General features: G+C 50.4%; 1 protein-coding gene across 1 annotated transcript; it reads right to left on the reverse strand.

The window, feature by feature from the left end:
• Window positions 1-12,978: 12,978 nt before the first annotated feature.
• LOC136535501 (putative F-box protein At5g55150) lies at window positions 12,979-13,982 on the reverse strand (the record flags this gene model as incomplete). Its single annotated transcript, XM_066527757.1, has 1 exon — window positions 12,979-13,982. A coding segment is annotated over one exon (1,004 nt), but the record flags the coding sequence as incomplete, so codon positions are not given.
• Between the last annotated feature and the right edge of the window lie 6,936 nt (window positions 13,983-20,918).

The following is a 20,918-nucleotide window of genomic DNA, read 5'->3' on the forward strand; positions in this document are numbered from 1 at the left end:
CGAGGGCCTAGCGGTTCAGGGGAAGGACTGCGGTCCTCCCCGCTATCGTAGCGACTGCCTCGGTGTGGGTGGTAGCCCCGAGCGGGCCCCTCATTGTCGTGGCGTCGTCGCCTGCTGACTACCTCATGATCTCCCTGCACCTCGCGTCGATTGCCGAGGCGGTCTAGAAGCACGGGGGCCCTATGGGCTATTGGCGCTCGGTCGGGCTCAGGACGAGCCGGGGCTTCCCTATCTTGTCGAGGCGGTGCCGTGAGAAGGTTCGAGGTGCCCCCATGCCGTTGGGAGGTGGAACTCTCGGCCTGCTGAACCACGGCGGTCTCTAGGAGATTGCGGAGCTCACCGCAGACCCACCGCCCCTCCATGGTAGAAGGCTTGGGCATTGCGCGGACCAGCATTGCCACAGCCGTGATGTTCTGGCTAGCGCGATTGAAGACAGGGGGTTGCTCACTCCCTTCATCGTCGTGGATGTGGTGATGCACATCGCGGGCCCTCTGTCGGGCTCCCCTGCCTTCGCCGCGGCCTCGCTGCTCTTGTTCGAGAGAGTCTCGAAGCTGCTATAGAAGGAGTTGGTCTTGTTCGACCTCGGGTCGTGTCGGCCATCCTGTGGCGTTGAGCCATCGTCCGGCTGAGATTGCGGGAGTGGTTGAAGCATTAATGAGACATGACACGCTGTCGGGAGGGTCGGCCGAGGCAGGGGGCGACGGACCGCGGATGAGCCGACCTCGAGCGACATGGAGAATAAGGCCTCGCATGAGATGGAGATCTGGCTCCTTGCCGAGGCCTCGGGCGAGAGGCCTCGCGCGATACGGAGAACGCGCCTCCTGCCGAGGCCTTCCGTGGAGAGCCTCGGGCGAGGTGGAGACGGCGTTCCCTGCCAAGGCCTTCCCTGGGGAGCCTTGCACGAGGCAGAGTTTGCATCAGGGTGCCGAGACCTCCTACTCGAGGCTCGAGGCGGGGAGGGGGAGGACCCAGTGGGCTCAGTCGTGGCGGGTGAGGGTCCCACGACTTACCTTCTAGCTTTTATTATTTTTTCAAATGGGACTTTAGCGACCCATTTGATGTTTCACTTGGGGTACCCCATTCTTAGGTACTCGACACTTAGGTTGTTTTTTCTCTGGCTCGACCTCATTACATTTTCTGCAGTGCAGAGTCAGAGGCGGAGTTCACCTGGGCCACCGAGGCTTCCAGCGTGGTGCAGACAGTGCTCGATACCGAGATCAAGGAGCACGAGGTGCTAAAACATGCCGCCCTTTCCACCTGCGAGGCCTTGGAGGTCGAGGGGGTTCAGTCAGGCAACTCCCTTGGGAGCCGCTTGATTGCGCTGAGCAGCCAGATGCATGAGCGGCTTCGAGGGGCGCTGCACACGGGTGTCAAGCGGGCGATGGCTATCATCTCCTCTCACTACCTTAGCATCGACCTCCTGGCCATCAGTGATGGCTATGTTCTGCCTAATGATGACGAGGAGGTCGACACGGCGGTCGCGAAGCTGATGGAGGCGGCGGAAGGCCCTGGCACGGCGCTGGTGACGCTCTTCGAAGAGGAGGTGGTCCCCCCTACCATCTACCGGTGCTGAAGGCCCTGAGCCTTGACCTGGGCCCCGAGGGCTATGTAAAGATAGAATAGGGGTTATTTATGTATCATAACATTTGTGGCCATCGAGGCCTTTATTTCTGAAGTATTTGTGTTTCTTAGTTGTTTTTCTCATATTTCTGAGCCTTTGCCCTCTGTTGCTTCTGATCAGATTTCGTTTGCGAAGCGCCCCTTTGGGGCCTAAGCCGTTCCTTGAGCGAGAGGTAGTGAGGGAATGCCGTAGCCTGGGGGCATAGGCCGTCTCGCAACTCTACTGGCCTCTTGCTTAGGAAACTAACCTTGGTTCGAGGAGTCTTTACAAATGATTCGTCAGAGCCTGCTAGAGTCTTGGCGTAGGAATTTTTGTGAAAAGCAACTAAAGAATGATGCATGGGACCTAGGGGGAGTCCCCCATCTAGCCCCCGAGGGAGGCTTGGTTCTGCTGAGGCAGAGTCGAGTCTCCCTTGTCATGTTTATTATACTGCCGAGACCTACGGTGGGCTCGGGGGCTTTCTCAAAAAATAAGACCAAGTAAAGAACGCTTTCTAATTGTATTTCGAGAAACGACATATACAATGCTTGGAAATTCAGGGATAAAAGCGACATAGCTGTTCTATGTTCCAAGCGTTGGTGAAGATTTTGCCCTTTTCGTTGGCCAGCTTGTAGGTCCCGGGCTTCAGTACTTGGGCGATGATGTACGGTCCTTCCCATGGCGGGGTCAGCTTGTGGCGACCCTTGTTGCTCTGTGCTAGCCTCAACACTAGGTCGCCTACCTTCAGGTCTCGGCCTCGGACGCGTCGGGCCTGATAGCGCCGCAGGCTCTGCTAATACTTGGCCGAGTGTAGTAGCGCGACGTCTTGGGCTTCCTCCAGCTAATCGAGGGCGTCCTCTCGGGTGGTGCGGTTGCTTTGTTCGTTATAGGCTTGCAGCCTCGGGGAACCATATTCCAGGTCGGTGGGGAGGATGGCCTCGGCCCCATAGACTAGGAAGAAAGGCGTGAATCCCATGGCTCGGCTTGGAGTGTTCCTCAGGCTCCAGATGACCGACGGGAGTTCGGCGAGCCATTTCTTGCCAAACTTTTTCAACCAGTTGTGAATCCTTGGCTTGAGGCCTTGTAGGATCATGCCGTTGGCACGGTCTACTTGGCCGTTGGTCCTTGGGTGTCCTACGGCCGACCATGCCACATGGATGTGGTGGTCGTCGCAAAACGTCAGGAACTTTTTGCCAGTGAACTGCGTCCCGTTGTCGGTGATGATGGTGTTGGGGACCCCAAACCTATGGATAATGTCAGTGAAGAACAGCACCGCCTGCTCAGATTTGATTTGACTGATCGGACGAGCCTCGATCCATTTGGAGAACTTGTCGATTGATACCAGTAGATGGGTGTAGCCCCCGGGGGCCTTTTTGCAGAGGCCCAACCATGTCGAGCCCCCACACGGCGAACGGCCTTGTGATGGGGATGGTTTGCAGGGCCAGGGCCAGGAGATGCGTCTACCGAGCATAGTACTGGCATCCTTCATAGGAGCGTACTAGCTTGGTAGCGTCAGCGACCGCCGTCGGCCAATAGAACCCTTGGCGGAAAGCGTTCCCTATGAGCGTCCGAGGCACCGCATGGTGCCCGCAGGCTCCTACGTGTAAGTCCCAAAGTAGGGCCTGGCCTGCCTCGGTACTGATACAACGTTGGAGGACACCTGAGGGACTTCGCCTATACAATTCATCATTGTAGAGGGCGTAGGTTTTGGCTCGGCGCGCGAGCCATCGCGCTTCGGTTCTATCGTCAGGAAGCTCCCCCCGATCAAGCCAATCGAGGAACAGGACTCACCAATCCATGTCCTGATCAGTCTGCGGAGGCTTGGCGTTGACTTGCATGACCTCGGGCTCGGTCGAGGGGGTCTCGGCAGCAGAGAGGGCATCGGGCTTTGCTATGGGTTCCACAGGTGGGCCCTCCTCTATTGTTGAGATGCAACCGATGGAAGGTTTGTGGAGGTCTCTAGCGAAGATGTTCAGGGGGACCGGGGCTCATGCCGAGGCCATCTTTGCCAGCTCATCAGCGGCCTCATTGTACTTTCACACGACGTGATTTAGTTCGAGACCGTCGAACTTGTCTTCTAGGCATCGTACTACCTTGCAGTAAGCCTCCATTTTGGGGTCAAGGCAGTTTGACTCCTTCATCACTTGATCTATGACAAGCCGTGAGTCGCCTCAGACATCGAGGCGTCGTGCCCCAAGCTTGATGGTGACTTGCAAGCCATTGATGAGGGCCTCGTATTCGGCCACATTGTTGGAGGCGGCGAAGTGAAGCCGCACCATGTAGCGCATGTGTACTCCGAGGGGCGAAATGAAGAGCAGGCCCATGCCTGCCCTGGTCTTCATCAGGGATCTGTCGAAGTACAGGGTCCAGCACTCCGTCTAAATTTGAGCAGGTGGCAGTTGGGTATCTGTCCATTCGGCCACGAAATCGGCCAAGACCTGAGACTTGATCGCTTTTCGAGACACAAAGGTCAAGGTTTCCCCCATAAGCTCGACAGCCCACTTGGCTATCCTGCCCGAGGCCTCCCGGTTATGAACTATCTCGCCCAAGGGGAAGGATGATACCACAGTCACTGGGTGCGACTCGAAGTAGTGGCGCAGTTTGCGCCGGGCCAGGACCACGGCGTAGACCAGCTTCTGGATGTGGGGGTAGCGTGCTTTGGTCTCGGAGAGCACCTCACTGATGAAATAAATAGGTCGTTGAGTGGGGAGAGTATGCCCTTCTTCCTGCCTCTCTACCACTACGGCAGCGCTGACCACTTGGGTCGTTGCGGCAACATAAAGTAAGAGGGCCTCGTCCACGGCCGGGGGTATCAGGATGGGAGGATTGGTGAGCAGCCTCTTGAATCTATCGAGGGCTTCCTCGGCCTCGGGGGTCCAAGAAAAACGCTCGGACTTTCTCAAGAGTCGGTACAGAGGCAAGCCTTTTTCGCCGAGGCGTGAGATAAAGCAGCTTAGGGCCGCAAGGCATCCCATGACCCTTTGCACTCCCTTAAGGTCTCTGATTGGTCCCATGCTGGTTATGGCTGAGACCTTCTCTGGGTTGGCTTCAATGCCGCGTTCCGAGACTATGAATCCCAAGAGCATGCCTCAGGAGACCCCGAACACACACTTTTCGAGGTTGAGCTTGATGCCCTTCTCCCTAAGGCATTTGAAGGTTATCCTTAAGTCATCGACGAGACCCTCGGCCTTCCTGGTCTTGACCACGATGTCATCTACGTAGGCCTCAACGGTCCGCCCAATGTTGTCGCCAAAGACCTAGGTCATGCATCGTTGGTACGTGGCACCTGTGTTTTTGAGGCCGAAGGGCATTGTGACGTAGCAGTACATGCCAAATGGTGTGATGAAAGAAGTCATGAGCTGGTCGGACTCTTTCATCTTGATCTGAAGGTAACCAGAATACGCATCGAGGAAAGATAGGGTCTCGCACCCTGCGGTGGAGTCAACGATTTGATCGATTCAAGGTAATGGGAAGGGGACCTTTGGACAGGCTTTGTTCAAACCAGTGTAGTCTATACACATTCTCCATTTCCTATTTTTCTTCTTGACCAACACGGGGTTAGCCAACCACTCTGGGTGGGACACTTCCTTGATGAACCTGGCCGCCAAGAGTTTCTATATCTCCTCATCGATGGCCCTACGCTTTTCCTCGTCGAAGCGGCGCAGGCGTTGTCTCGCGGGTCTTGATCTAGCCCGGATGTCCAGGGCATGCTCGGCGACCTCCCTTGGTATGCCCGGCATGTCCGAGGGACTACATGTGAATATGTCGACATTTGCGCGGAGAAAGTCGACGAGCACGGCTTCCTATTTGATGTCGAGGGAGGCGCTGATCCTTAGCGCTCGGTCGTCGGGGCAGGCAGGGTCGACTAGGATGAGTTTGATGGTCTCCGTGGGCTCAAACGCCCCCGTGCGACACTTGGAGTCAGGTACCTCGCCACTGAGTTGGTCGAGGTGGGCGATGAGGGTCTTGGCCTCCGCAAGAGCCTCGGCGTACTCGATGCACTCGACGTCGCAGTCGTATGCATGTTCGTACATGGACTCGATCGTGATGACACCACTAGGGCCTGGCATCTTGAGCTTGAGGTAGGTATAGTTGGGCACAACCATGAACTTGGCGTAGCACGGCCACCCTAGAATGGCGTGGTAGGCTCCCCCAAACCCGATGACCTCGAAGGTGAGGACTTCCTTGCGATAGTTGGAGGGGGTGCCGAAGCAGACAGGAAGGTCAATGCGTCCGAGGGGTCACGTGTGCTTCCCTGGCACGATGCCATGGAAGGGTGTGACGTCGCCTCGGAGCCTCGACCGGTTGATCTCCAAGAGCTCCAAAATGTTGGCGTAGAGGATGTTGAGGCCACTGCCTCTGTCCATCAATACTTTGGAGAGTCGGGTGTTGCCAATGATCGAGTCGACGACCAGTGGGTATTGCCCCGGATTCAGAATATGGTCAGGGTGGTCATCTCGATCGAAGGTGATCGCCTCTTGAGACCAGTTGAGGTACTGGGGGGTGGCCACCTTGACCGAGAAGACCTCTCGGCGTTCCCTCTTGCGCTGCCGCGCCGTAAGGCAGGCCGAGGACCCACCGAAGATCATGAAGGCGTTGTGTACCTCGAGGAACCCATCGTCCTTGTCTTCGTCTCGACCGCCGGTGCCCTTCTGCTTGGCGTCGTCGTCGGGGAGCCCGAGCTTGGCGTAGTAACGCCGCAGCATGCTGCAATCCTCGAGAGCGTGCTTGACCGGGCCCTAGTGGTAAGGGCAGGGTTTCTTAAGCATGTCGTCGAAGGGCCTAGGGCCTTTAAAGCCTCGGGGGTTCTTGCGTTCTGCGGCTGCGACCAGATCAGCCTCCAGGACCTCCTGCTTCCCCAGGCGCCCCTTTTTCTTTCTCTTAGGGAGGTGGGAGGCTGAGGCCTCAGGGGCCTCGTCCCTCCGCTTACCCTTGGTGTCGGTGTCAGGGAAGATGGCTCTGACAGCCTCTTCACCCGAGGCGAAGCTGGTGGTGATGTCGAGAAGCGCGGCAGCAGAGCGCGGCACATTCCGACCTAACTCTCGGACCAAGTCCCGACAAGTGGTGCTGGAGAGGAAAGCTTGGACGATCTCCGAATCGCCGACGCTGGGCAACTCGGTGCACTGTTTGGAGAAGCGCTGGATGAAGTCTCGGAGAGACTTGTCCGGCTTTTGGCGATAGTTCTTAAGGTCCCAAGAGTTCCCAGGGTGCACGTATGTGCCCTGGAAGTTCCCGATGAAGATCCTAACCAAGTCGCGCTAGTCGTGGATTTGCGAGGGAGGAAGGTGCTCGAGCTAGGCTCACGCCGAGTCCGACAGGAGCAAGGGGAGATTGCGGATGATGAGCAGGTCATCATCTGCACCACCCAGCTGGCAGGCTAGGCGGTAATCGGCAAGCCAGAGCTCTGGGTTGGTCTCGCCGCTGTACCTCACGAGATTGGCCTTCTGCTGGAATCGGGCGAGGAAAGGAGCAGCACGGATGGCCCTGCTAAAGACCCGAGGGCCTGGCGGTTCAGGGGAAGGACTGCGGTCCTCCCTGCTATTGTAGCGACCACCTCAGTGTGGGTGGTAGCCCCGAGTGGGCCCCTCGTTGTCGTGGCATCATCGCCTGCTGACTACCTCGTGATCTCCCTGCACCTCACATCGATTGCCGAGGCAGTCCAGAAGCACGGGAGCCCTGTGGGCTATTGGCGCTCGATCGGGCTCGGGACGAGCCGAGGCTTCCCTTTCTTGCCAAGGCGGTGCCGTGAGAAGGTTCAAGGCGCCCCCGTGCCGTCGGGAGATGGAACTCTTGGCCTGCTGAACCACGGCGGTCTCTAGGAGATCGCGGAGCTCACCGCGGACCCGCACGCCCCTCTATGGTAGAAGGCTCGGGCATTGTGCAGACCAGCATTGCCACAGCCGTGACATTCTGGCTAGCGCGATTGAAGACTAGGGGTTGCTCACTCCCTTCGTCGTCGTGGATGCGGTGATGCACATCATGGGCCCTCCATCGGGCTCCCCTGCCTTCGTCGCGGCCTCGCTGCTCTTGTTCGAGAGAGTCTCGAAGCTACTGCAGAAGGAGTTGGTCTTGTTCGACCTTGGCCTGGAGCTCACGGAGCTGCTCTAGGTCTGGACGCTGAGGTCGTGCAAGAGCGACGTTCTCATTTTGTGCGGTCGGCAGGGTGATGCGTGGGGGCATGGCGGCGCCCACCCCTGGGCGAAGCGGGGAGCAGCTACCTGCTGCCTCGTCCTCTTCGCCTGCCCTTGGCATCCCGAGCCCGACGTGGAAACACTCGCGAGTGGATCGTAAGTGCCTTCGTCGTCGGAGTTGGAGTAACCAAAGCAGTAGTCACTTGCGGCCAAGAACTGGCGCAAAGCCCTAGAGTCGTGGAGCTCGGAGAAATCCACTCCGGGCCATGCCTCGTCCTCATCCAAAGAGTCGGCGTGGGTGCTTAGGTCGAGACCGAAGCGCTGGCAGCGCTCTGAGGGATCCTCATGAGCGGCAGCGTATGCGTAGGTGTAAGAAGCGGCGGCATTTCTCAACCCAAAGGGGTATGGGGATGGTGCCGTCGCCAGATTCTGCTCCGCCAGGGTTGCTTCTTCAGGGAGTGGTGGAGCGGAGCTTGACGACTGGGCATCGCCGCGAGCCACCGGCGATTTTCCTTTGTCCAAGCTCAGGCCAAACAGGTCCCCAGCCAGGGACCCCATACCAATAGCTGGTCGTAGGATATCGGCGGGGAGTGGCGTGCCGCCCCGGGTTCGCGTAGCGTCGGGGTGGCCTTCCTCGCGTCGTGCCTGGCGAGCATGGCGAGAGCGGCCGCCCGGGCGCCGCCTGCGCCTAGGCTGCCGGTGCGTAACTTCATCGTTGGACGGTGGGGCTTGAGGAGCGAGGAGTACCATGTCGTACTCATGCCCTAGAGACATGAACTCTAGGCTCCCGAACCAAATCACGGTGCCGAGACGCAATGGTCGTACGGGGTCTGCCATCCGGAACCTGCTGGGATGACGAAACTGACATGCAGGGCCCCTACCTGGCGCGCCAACTGTCGGTGTTTCAGACCGGGGGGGGGGGTCCTCAACCGACTAGTGAATTTGTTCTGCGTGGTCCCGATCCCGGATGGTGATGCAAAGAGACACAATATTTATACTGGTTCAGGCAATTGGCGCCCTACGTCCAGTCTGAGAGATCGAACTTGTATTCCTTGCACCGAAGTGCTCGTAGTAGGGGGTTACAAGCTAAGGGAGAGAGGGAACTAGTCCCAGGTCTCGGCAAGGTGTCGTGTGGGCTGTCTGAGACGTTGCTCTCAAGCGGCTGGAATGCGTGCGTGTGTATGTGTTACCAGATGTTCTCCCCCTCTAAGTGGCCCAAGTCCTCTCCTTTTATAGTTGAAGGGAGGACAAGGACCGTACATGTATTACTATGCAACGTCGTGCCAATAGGGGTGGCACGTCCGAGCCCTGTGGCCTGTTCATGTGGTGGCGTGGTCGTCGGTGTGGTCCATCCTTGGAGTACTGGGGCGGCGTGGTCGTCCCATCAGATCCTGTGCGTCGTGGAAACCCCGGGAATGCCTCGGAGTGGACACGGCGGCGAATGTGCAAGCCACTGTGGACGGACTATGCGCGAGGCCGTGACTTGGTCGGTGCCGAGGCTTGTACTGCGGTGGGGGGGTCTCGGCAGGCACGAACCCCAAGATCGCCGAGGCCCTGGTGTACAGTGCCGAGGCCTTGAGCGGGCGGCCGATCATGGGTACAGCGTTTGGACACAGTGGCCGGTAATCCCCGTCGTACCCTGTCCCAGCTGGTATGGCGCTGATCATGGACACAGTGGTAGGACACAGTGGCCGGTAATCCCCGCCGTGCCCTGTCCCGGCCGGTATGGCGCTGATGCGACCTCGGGTCGCGTCGGCCATCCTATGGCGTTGAGCCACCGTCCGGCTGAGATTGCGGGAGTGGTTGAAGCATTAATGAGACATGACACGCTGTCGGGAGGGTCGGCCGAGGCGGGGGGCGACGGACCGCAGACGAGCCAGCCTCGAGCGACACGGAGAATGAGGCCTCGCGCGAGACGGAGACCCGGCTCCTTGCCGAGGCCTCGGGCGAGAGGCCTCGCGCGATACGGAGAACGCGCCTCCTGCCGAGGCCTTCCGTGGAGAGCCTCGGGCGAGGTGGAGACGGCGTTCCCTGCCGAGGCCTTCCCTGGGGAGCCTCGCACGAGGCGGAGTTTGCGTCAGGGTGCCGAGACCTCCTGCTCGAGGCTCGAGGCGGGGAGGGGGAGGACCCAGTGGGCTCGGTCGTGGCGGGTGAGGGTCCCACGACTTACCTTCTAGCTTTTATTATTTTTTTTAAATGGGACTTTAGCGACCCATTTGATGTTTCGCTTGGGGTACCCCATTCTAAGGTACCCGACAGGTAGTCTGAAGATGCTCTTAGAGACCCTGATTTGACGGCAGCCTGGCTTGCAAGCTACCCCATGTCCATATTCGTCACCACCACTATTAGACTGGCCTACTTTCATGGTGACCTTCATTCAAAGATCATGCCAAATTTGCAAACAAAAAACACTAGCTTGAATCGCATGAAGCAACAAGAAGATTTCAGGTATGGATGAAGACACCTTGAAATCTCATCTTAATAGAGTTTTAGATGTCTCATTGGATCTTATGTCCAATCTCAATAGTGAGTTTTATTATTGCGCTAGTTTTCAGGAGTGCCACATCGGTTTTATAGGATTGGTTTGATGAATGAAATAGCATCTCTCAGTGCACACTTTAATCTCACAATTTCATATACTAGTCACAGTATTAAATTGTTACGTGATTTTATGATCAAATGTGCCATATAAATAATATAGCCACTGATAATACTATCTAAATTAAGGACTAGCATAGAAAATGTTAACCAAAATAGTTTACTTTACTTCAATGTTCGTGTGATAAACATGGGGGGCGCATATGTAAAATAAATTACATATAGTGCATGATAAACATGGGAGGCGTGGTGCACAATGAAGATGTGAGCCATATGAGATTAGCCAAAAAAAAAACATTGGGATGAAGCCGCAATCTGTCAATATAAGTTTCATTAGAGTTTAATTCACTAGGTTCATAGGATGAAACTCATTTTCCTCCTTTTAATTTTCATGTCACCTCATTATTTTTGTTGATGTGGCGCTATAATAAATAAGTAGAAACATTGCTAAGACCGGCTTGATTATTGATGCATGATGCTACGTCTATATCTCCTTGTACTAAGCAAGAATAGACTTTAGAACAATATCCTAATTTAGCATTGGTCTCGGTATTTTTTGCCCCCGAAACTAAAGGACCCTTTAGTCATGGTTGGTAATACCAACCGGGACTAAAGGTCCCTGCCCAACGGTCGTCCGCGGGGCAGGGATCTTTAGTCCTGGCTGGTATTACCAACCGGGACTAAAGGTTTACCTTTAGTCCCGGTTGGTAAGCTTTTAGTTCCGGTTTGGGTGATGCCCCGGGAATAAAGATTAATCTTTAGTCCTGGTTTGGACCCCTAACCGGGACTAATTATCGCGGCCTATAATTCAGCTCATTTCTTCCTCCCCGAGCCCGAGCCATTCCGTTCAAACTCACTGCCTCTGTTCTTCAGCTTGCTGTTGTTCTTGCTCTCTCCCCCTCTATTGGTGTTCCTCTTCGATTTTGGAGGTAACAAACTTAATCCTCTTATGTTTTATCAGTAGCTTATCTCATTTTGCGATGTAGATGCATTTTGAGATGAGAATTAGATGTAATTATATGCGTGCGTGTATTTATATTAGCAGCTTAGAATACGTACATAAAAACATATTATATATTAAACAAATACGTGTAACTGAACTGAAAACAAATTAAACAAAAGAAAAAGAAAAAGAAAAGGAACCTTTAGTCCCAGTTGGGGTTACCAACCGGGACTAAAGGATACGGCCACGTTTGCTCGGCTGGAGGGCCTACCAACCGGGACTAAAGGTCCCTCTTTAGTCCCGGCTCGATGACCCGGAACTAAAGATGGCACCTTTAGTCTTGGGATCGTTGTCCCGGCGCGGTAACCAGGACTAAAGGCCATTACCACCCGGGACAACAAGTTCATTCTGTAGTAGTGAAGTCTAGAAAAATGTTGCACTCGTTGGGTTGCTTTCAGTTGTTAGCTCTGTGTTTTGTTTTCTTGGTAACAACATTTAAGGTTGTGGTTTTCGTTGATTTGTTGTAGCGTCTAGTCTCAACTTTCTTTAATATAACTGGTTGAGATTGCAAGCAACGGTGACTCTAAATGAGTTACTCATCTATATTATAAAAATGCTTTTTTCACGGATAATTTTTCATTTAAAGATATCCTCGTTCCATCCGGCGACGGCGGCAGCGTGTGCTGGTCAAGGCCGGAACTGAGGTGCTGCGACTTGGTGGAAACATATAGTTAATATAAACTATTAGTCTTGTCTCTAGCGGCGCATGAGAATTATTTTCCATTTGTAAGAATCTATAATAGAAATAGTGCAATAGTTAATATAAATTGCAATTCGTACTTAAAGCACATAATGAAAATCAGTATTGAAATCAAGTCAACGTGTTCAGCTAGATATCTGTCTATCGATTCAATGTGATAACTTTTTGTTTTTTCTGAAACTGAAATTCAGAAGCAAAATAAATGAAAATATCAACTACATCCACTGCATAGCAGTACAATACTGTTATCAATATAAGAACTCAATGTCTCTCAAAAGAGCTATCTTGTCTTTACGAATTTCTACCAGCTGATTTCAAGTTTCAGGTTTTCAGTTTCCATGTATGAGTTTGTCTTTATAAAGTTTCATATATATATGTACTATATGTCTCTGTTCTGGACCAAAAAATTTTATATTCTTGGATGTAATCCGGAGCTCACGTCCGCCTTGTTGCTCTGCAACCTTTATCTGGCTGCCCATTTCTCTCCAACAGGCAACGGGTGCTCCTTCAGTCCTCCCTCTCTCTCTCTTCTCTATCTCCGGTCTCCACAAATCGAGTTTATTTTGGAAGAAGAAGACAGGAGGGGTAAGTCCCTACTGAAATTTATTGAAAACTAGGTAGCGTGCTCGTGCGTTGCTACGGGTTAACTAATAATTTATACTAAAAACACACAGATCGTATGATAAGATAACAATACTGTTAAATTAAATACCAACGTTAAAGTGATATTTAATTCAAAAAGCAAAGTTTATGAATTTAACACAGTCACGGAGTACGCGGCGTCGCATGCTCATAAACTCTAGAGCTTCCAGAGATTGGGTCGTATCCAACCTAGAGCCTTGGAACCCTGCATCTTTTTCTGGATGGGTTTCACTTCGGATGCGCCGGTAGCAATATCAACGATCTCCGGTCGATAGACCAAGTCGTATGGATCCCCATCCAAGGGCTAAAACATGTAGATTTTGTTCTCCTTGTACTTGGATACATTTGTTCCACTAAAGCTTTCATTGAAATATTTAGACACGAACAATGTCTGATCACTAATGTCCCTTACCCTTGACCACTCCGGCGTACGGTCGTGGAGGTTGCACTTGTAGATCGCGCTGCTATATGTGAAGCTATGTGTCTCGTGGAACATGCTCACCATGGCACGCACAATGTTCAGCTCACCGTTTGATTCCAGGTAGCTACGGTGGCAGAGCCCCACAGGTGGCGACAGCGATGGCAACAGCATCGTGGTTGGAGTAGCGCCGGCGGCGTTGCTGCTACAGACAGAGATTTCTCCAGTGCAGTCGATCGCCAAGAACTTATCTTGGCAGTGGACGATGGACCCCACGGAGAACTCCAGTTTGGTGTCAAGCAGCGTCCATGCGCTGTCGACTCCAACCCAGTAGAACGCGACCTCCATGAAGCACCCAAGCATGGCCATGGCCATACACTCGCGGTCGGCGGTGTCAGGCGGTGCCGAGAGCACGATCACACGGAAGAACACGTCCCTCATGTCTTGTAGCTTGATGGCTCTGCCTACGGTATCCGCGTCCCCGTAGCCGTTGGTGGGATGGAGGGACCCACCAGCCGTGGATCCTATACACGCGTTCCGATGAGGACGTCGCCGCGACATGTTCGTCTGTTGGCGGGAGCTCAACGCGAGGGCACGGGCACCGGCGAATGGATTCAGCAGCGTCACGGACACCGCCTCGTCCATTAGCGCTAGCCACCCACATGAGGAGCCACACGCCATCTTGCCGCGTACGTCGGGCAGCGTCTTGGACAAGACCTTCTTCTCCGGGACGTAGTAGAAGCCGACGCGATCCGAGTCGAATGGGAGCAGCAGGAGCGGCCCGAAGGTCGCGAACGGGACGGCGGCGCGCCATGAGGAGCAAGCGGATCGGAAGGACGCCACGTCGTGGCCTGACGTGAGACGCTGCTCGATGGACTCGAGGAGATCCTCTGGCAGGCCGGATCTCCAGTCAGGGAGAGATAGGGACCTTCTCTTGGGATTGGGAGGTTGAGCCATGGAAGACAGATGGCATCAACTATGGTTCACGTAAGAAACAGCAAGCGAGGGCGATGAAACACGTGAGCGTGAAACCAAATGAAAGGAGGAAAAAAACTGTCCCTTTTGCAAATGTAAAGAGGAGAAGTAATTAAATATAGGCAGATTTGGCAGGATTCTCAGAAATGCAAAGAGGTTCCTTTTGTCTTAATTCTCTTTCCTTCTGTGTTAATTCTCTTTCCTTTTGCTCGTTGTCATGTATGTTGGTGCATGCAAACATGCAATATGTATATAGATAGCACAATAATTTTCTACTTTCTATTTTGCCGTGATTCCTCTATCACATGACAGGCAATATTCAATCAAGGAGAATGACACACTTCCTATTTTAACCATATCAAAGAGATATCGTGAGATCGTAGGTGTGGGCAGACGGACGAACCAAAATAAATGTCGCACCAAAAAATATCCACACTTTATTCTTTTTAGTCGTAGGAGATTAATAAAGTGCTTACAAGAAGTACTAAAAGCAGTTAGCTGAAAGCTGGAAGCTAATTAGGAAACAAAAAAAGAGATGAAAAAAATAAACCAGGCTAAAGAGTGAGCGGGCGGCGCAGCCGGCGGGCAGAGTGGCGGCTCCGCGAGCGTGTGGCCGGTGGGATCGATGCAAAAAGCATCCGGAGGGAGCGAGTGGCGGGCGGCATTTTGTTCGCTCTGCACACATCGTACCTGGCGCGAGCGTGCGACGGGCACTACGTAGAAAACGATTTTTAGCAACGGTTCGAATTTTTTGTAGGGGCGGCTGATGATGGAGCCGCCCCTACAGTGGCGTGCTAGGGTGCCCAGACACCAGCCGCCCCTATAAACGGAACAGCAGGGACGGCTGGTGTTACGAGCCGCCTCTATAAATGGGGTCTGATTTGTAGGGGCGGCTCAATTACCAGACGTCTCTGGAAATGGTATTTGTAGGGGCGGCTGGTGATTGAGCCGCCCCTACAAATGGCTCCGTATTTATAACACCGATTTGTAGGGGCGGCTCAATCACCAGCCGCCCCTACAAATGCCCCTATATAAAACAGATGCAGCTCCTTCTTTCTCCTCGGGTCACTCACTCCAACCCATGTAAAAAAGGTGGGGAGGCCTTGGACACCTCCCAAAAATTACTCTACTAAGGGAGGAAGGTTTTGATCTCAAATCCTTTGATGGAGAGGTTGTAGAAGGTAAGAAAATGCTATTCCAAACTTTTTTTGAAGTTTTAATGGTTGGTTAGTGAGTAATTAGAGTTTTGTTTTTCTCTCTCTTTTATGGTGCTTAAGCTATTTATGAGCAAATTAGACCCAACTTTTAAATGTACTAGGGTAAATTAGGGAGGGGAACAAGATCATACCCTTATTTGGTCCATGTTTCTTGATTTTAGTGAACCATTAGTTAGTTTTATGGATGTTTCATGTGCATGTGATCTAGATCTCGGGTTTGGTTTTTTTTATTAATTTCGTTTTTGTAAATTTATGTTTGATAAAATTGGACTAGGGTTTGTATGAAAGATATTGGGTAAAGTATAATTATTGCTAATTGTTGTCTTTGAAATTGTTTATTGTAATCAATAAATATGTATTTTAATTATTTATGGATAAATGGGCCATTAATTATTTTTTCTCTACCATGGTGGTTTGTATGCTTCATGTAATTATATTAGATTTATATTCATATATATCTGAGGTATATACAATTATTCTCAAATAATTATTACTTTGATTCATTTTTATATATATCTGAATAAGTAGTCCTTTAATGTTTGTTTTGTTGTTGTTGTAAAAGATGGAGTACAGGAACTCTTGGATGTATGGTTCGTTAAGGTTCAAGGCAGGTTTCTGTGAAGAGGTGGATAAATTTATTGAAGCCGCAACGAAGCATGCAACGACATTGAAAGAGAATAAGGATACAATTATTTGCCCCTGTAAAGATTGCAAGAACCGTATGGCATAAACAGATGTGACTATCATCAGATCACATTTAATTATGCGAGGATTTGTTGAGGACTACACAGTGTGGATTCATCATGGTGAAACGGTTATTGTTAATGACGAGGATGAGGAGGAATATGACGACGAAACCATAGAATCCCTATCCCAATATTCAGCAGAGCTTGATGCACGAATGGATTTTGAGTTTGGCAATGAACAAGGTGGTGATGCTGGTGGTTGAGATGGTAACGATGAATGTGGTGCCAATAATGATGGTGGAGCACGTGTCGAAGTTGAAGATGATTTAGATGACATGATTCGAACCCTTGTACCAGAGATTTTACTAAATAGCCCGAAAGGTCTAGAAAATTTGGAAAGAGTGACAAAAGCATCGAAGGAGACTGTGTAACACATTGGACATTACTACGTTTTGTGCTTGAGCTGCTCATCTTGAAGGCTAAGTACGGCTGGTCAGATTGTAGTTTCAATGATCTATTGCATCTCCTGTCATGGGTGCTGCCACAACCAAACTCAGTTCCCGCCAACACGTACCAAGCGAAGAAGGTCATAAGTCCATTGACAATGGGGGGTGAAAAAAATACATGCATGCCCCAACCATTGTATATTTTTTCATGGCAAAATGTTTAAGTCATTGGATAAATGTCCCCGGTATGGGGCCAGCCGGTACAAGAACAATGACCTTTACGGTGGGGACGAACCATCCACGAGAAAAAAGAGGAATAAGAAGGGTACAAAAAAGGTGGTACAAGAATCTCAGCCCTCAGAGGACACTCCATTAGGTAACGATGCAAAGCAGAGAAGAATTCCTGCCCTGATAATGTGGTACCTACCAGTGACCGACCGCTTGAGACGTATGTTCCTAAACCCTAAAGAAGCTGCACTCATGACATGGTGGGATGATGAGCGCAAGGTGGATGATGATAAGATTGCACACTCGGCTGATTGTAGTCAGTGGCAAAGGTTTGATGAGAAGCACAAAGAATTCAGCGATGACCCAAGGAATGTACAGTTTGGCCTGAGCACCGATGGAATGAATCCCTTCAATGAGAGGATGAGCAACCACAGCACATGGCCAGTGATCTTGACCATGTACAACATTCCAACATGGTTGTGTCAGAAGAGAAAGTACCTTCTCCTCACTATTCTTATTTCTGGCCCTAAACAACCAGGCATTGATATAGACGTGTTCCTTGAGCCCTTAATGCAAGAAATGGAGAGGCTATGGAGGCATGGGGAGCAAATGTACGATGCATTCCGAAAGGAGGACTTCATATGTAGAGCAATAATATTTGTTACTACCAATGATTACCCCACGCTGTTTGCTTTGTCTGGACAGATCAAAGGGAAGACGGGATGCTTGGTTTGCTTGGATGGTACTACATGGGTGTACCTGGATGCATCTAAGAAGATAGTTTACCTAAGGAACCGACGCTTCTTAAAGACAAGTCACAAGTACCACAGCAAATTGTTCTTTAGATTTTATAACAACGCCCCAGAGATTGAACCCCCTCCGGAGAGATGTCATAACGGAGAACATGTGTACAGAATGGTGAAAAACATACGCGTCGTCTATGGAAAGAAGAATCCGTATGGGACCAATAGAGATAGAAGCACACCTCCTGTCGAAGGCATACCTTTCAAGAAACAATCGATCTTCTTTCAGTATCTGCCTTATTAGCTAGACTTGGAGGTCCCCCATGCCATTGATGCTATGCACGTGCAGAAGAATGTCTTTGAAAGTCTCATTGCTACCTTGATGGACACAGGCAAGTCAAAGGATGGTCTGAAAGCACGGAAAGACATGGTGCAGCTAAATGTGATGCCATAGCTTCACCCGGTACCTGAGGCTAATGGAAAATACACTCTGTCCGTGGCGTGCTTCAACCTAACACCAGATGAGAAGAGAGCTATATGCACTTTCCTGGGGGGGGGTCAAAGTCCCGACTGGGTTTTCAGTAAATGTGAAGAAGCTAGTGTCGATGAAGGACTTGTTAATAACACACTGCAAGGCTCACAATTGCCATGTGATGCTGACAGTGTTTCTACCTATTGCAATCAGGGCTATAAAGCCAGAGTTCTTGAAAATGGCCATCACCCGCATGTGCTACTTCTTTTCAAAGATCTCACATAAGACGATTGGCAAGGAAGAGCTGAGTGACCTACATGAATTTGTGGTGGAGACACAAAACCAACTAGAGATGTGTTTACCTCCATCTTTTTTTTGATATAATGCCACATCTCATGATTCACATGGTTCATTAGATATAGGCGCTTGGCCCTTGCTACTTGCATGAAATGTGGTCATATGAGCAGTTCATGTCAGTTTTAAGCCGATACGTGCATAATCGAGCATACCCAGAGGGCTCCATGATAGAGGGTTATAGTACTGAAGAAGTCGTCGAGTGCTGTCAAGAGTACCTAAAAGTACAGAAAGGGATTGGTAAACCCGATTCTCGTCACAAGGGTAGGTTGGCTGGGAAGGGCACCAGTGGTAGAAAAGTGTTCATCGACCATGATTACAAAGAGGTGAGTCAGGTGTATTACAGTGTCTTGTAGAGTACACAACTGATGCAACCGTATATTGATGAACACTTGGCTATCATTATGACGGAGAGAAATGGCCGTTCGGATGATTGGGTCATGAAACAGTACAAGCAACGACTAACTACATGGTTGAAGGACCAAAACATACTGCCTGAAGAAACCATAGACTCTATTACCATCAGTAGGTTGGCGGAGGGGCCATCAAGACAAGTGATATCTTGGAATGCTTATGACATCAATGGGTACACGTACTATACCCACGCAAAGGATAGTAAATATGTGAACCAAAACAGCGGCGTTCGAATAGAGGCTCTCGATGGATTAGGGTGAAAGATCCAATACTTTGGCATCATTGAAGAGATATGGGAACTTGACTATGGAAGGGATATAACGGTGGCCCTGTTTCGATGCCGCTGGATCAAACAACACCAACTGAACGAGATCGGATTGAGAGTCCTGGACCTCAAGAATCTAGGCTACCAAGATGACCCTTGGGTGCTCGCTTCATGTGTCGCACAGGTTTTTTATATGTTTGACCCACAAAGTAACCTTCCCCCGAAGAAGAAGACAAAGCACGTGGTTGCCTCCGGGAAACAACACATTATTGGAGTCGATGGCGTGGATGATGTTGAAGCTTACAATAAGTACGATGAGATGCCGTTATTCATAGACTTTTCTAAGAAGATCAGTGTTGTGGAAAAGAACCTCCCCAAAGATATAATGCCATGGGAACGAAAAGGTGTCAAAGGAAAAGTCATTACAGCGGGCTAGCTAGTTGTTGAACGTGGAGTGTTTGTATAAGTGTGTGTTTGTAAGACTTCATTTATGCATGCATGTGAGACCATATATTTATGTACGTGTGTAAGACTACATATTTTTGTATGTGTATGAGAGTATATTTTATGCATGTGTGTGAGACTACCCTTTACAATATTCAGATGACTCTATTTGAGCATCCACTTTATTACTACAAAATTTCATTTGTCAAAGTTTGAGCACTTCAAATTTTCAAATTTAAAAAAATGACAAGTTCAAACGAGATTTTCAACTACTAAATGTTTTTGAGCTGAAAAAGTGATGAATATCAAAATTGTATAACTCATCAAGATCTATAACTTTTATTTTGATCATTTCTTTATCTGACAAAGTGATAGTAAACATTGTTCACAAATCAACATGTTTCTCGTATAGTTCATGAAACTATTAGTCATGTGAATTTATGAACAATGTTTACTAATACTGTGTCATATGAAAAAGTGACCAAAATAAAAGTTGTAGATAGTGAGGAGTTCAACAACTTTTTTATTCACGACTTTTATTGTTGAAATCATTTTTGGTTTCAAAATCTTGTTTGAAGTTGCCATTTAGTGAAATTCAAAATTTGAACTGTTCAAATTTTGTCAAATAAAAATATGATCAAAATAAAAGTTGTACATATTGATGAGTTCTACAACTTTGGTATTCATGAGTTTTTCATGTGAAATCATTTACTCTTTCAAAATATTGTTTCAAGTTGAAATTATTTGAATTTCAAAATTTGAATCGTTCAAACAAAGTCACATGATAAGATGACCAAAATAAAAGTTGTACATGTTGATGAGTTATACAACTTTTATGTTTACAATATTTTCATTTTATTTCATTTAACATCATAAAATGTATTCGAAGTTTTAAAATTCAAATTTTAATTTTTGTTTTTTTTTGTTTTCTATATTGTTTTGACTACAATTGTTTTTATATATATTTCTTCATATATAGAATAATAAAAAATATTATATTTGTGTATATATATAATTTTTTTATATTACTTTGTGTTTTTATGATATAAAAAATATAAAATTTATAATTTTAAAAAAAATATTTGTAGGGGCGGCTGGATCAGGAACCGCCCCTACAAATGCATTTGTAGGGGCGGCTGGATCAGGAACCGCCCCTACAAATGGTACCTAGTATAAAATAGGAGGGAAAGCGCACGGGAGTCATCGTCTGGGCGCTGTCTTCTTCCTCCGACGCCGTCAGCTGCCTAGGGTTTCCGCCGCCGGTCCCGTGCCCGCCGACACCCGCACCGGTCCTCGGCGCCCGCCCCCGCGCGCCGACCCCCGGCGCCCTCCCCCGCGCGCCGACCCCCGGCACTCCGTGCCCAGCCCCCGGCGCTCGCCCCCGCACGCCGACACCCGCACCCGATCCCGGCGCCCACCCGCGCCACCAACCCGGCGTCCCGCGCCGGCCCGACGTCCTCCCCCGTGTGCCGACCCCCCGCGACCGCGCCCGGCCCCCGGCACCCGCCCCCGCACGACCAACGACCGCGCCGGCCCTTGGCTCAGGTTTGTCTGTCCCTTGAACTTCTTCTTGTTTCAGTCC

The sequence above is a fragment of the Miscanthus floridulus genome, unplaced genomic scaffold (genome assembly GCF_019320115.1).
Source record: "Miscanthus floridulus cultivar M001 unplaced genomic scaffold, ASM1932011v1 os_998, whole genome shotgun sequence".
Classification (NCBI taxonomy): domain Eukaryota; kingdom Viridiplantae; phylum Streptophyta; class Magnoliopsida; order Poales; family Poaceae; genus Miscanthus; species Miscanthus floridulus.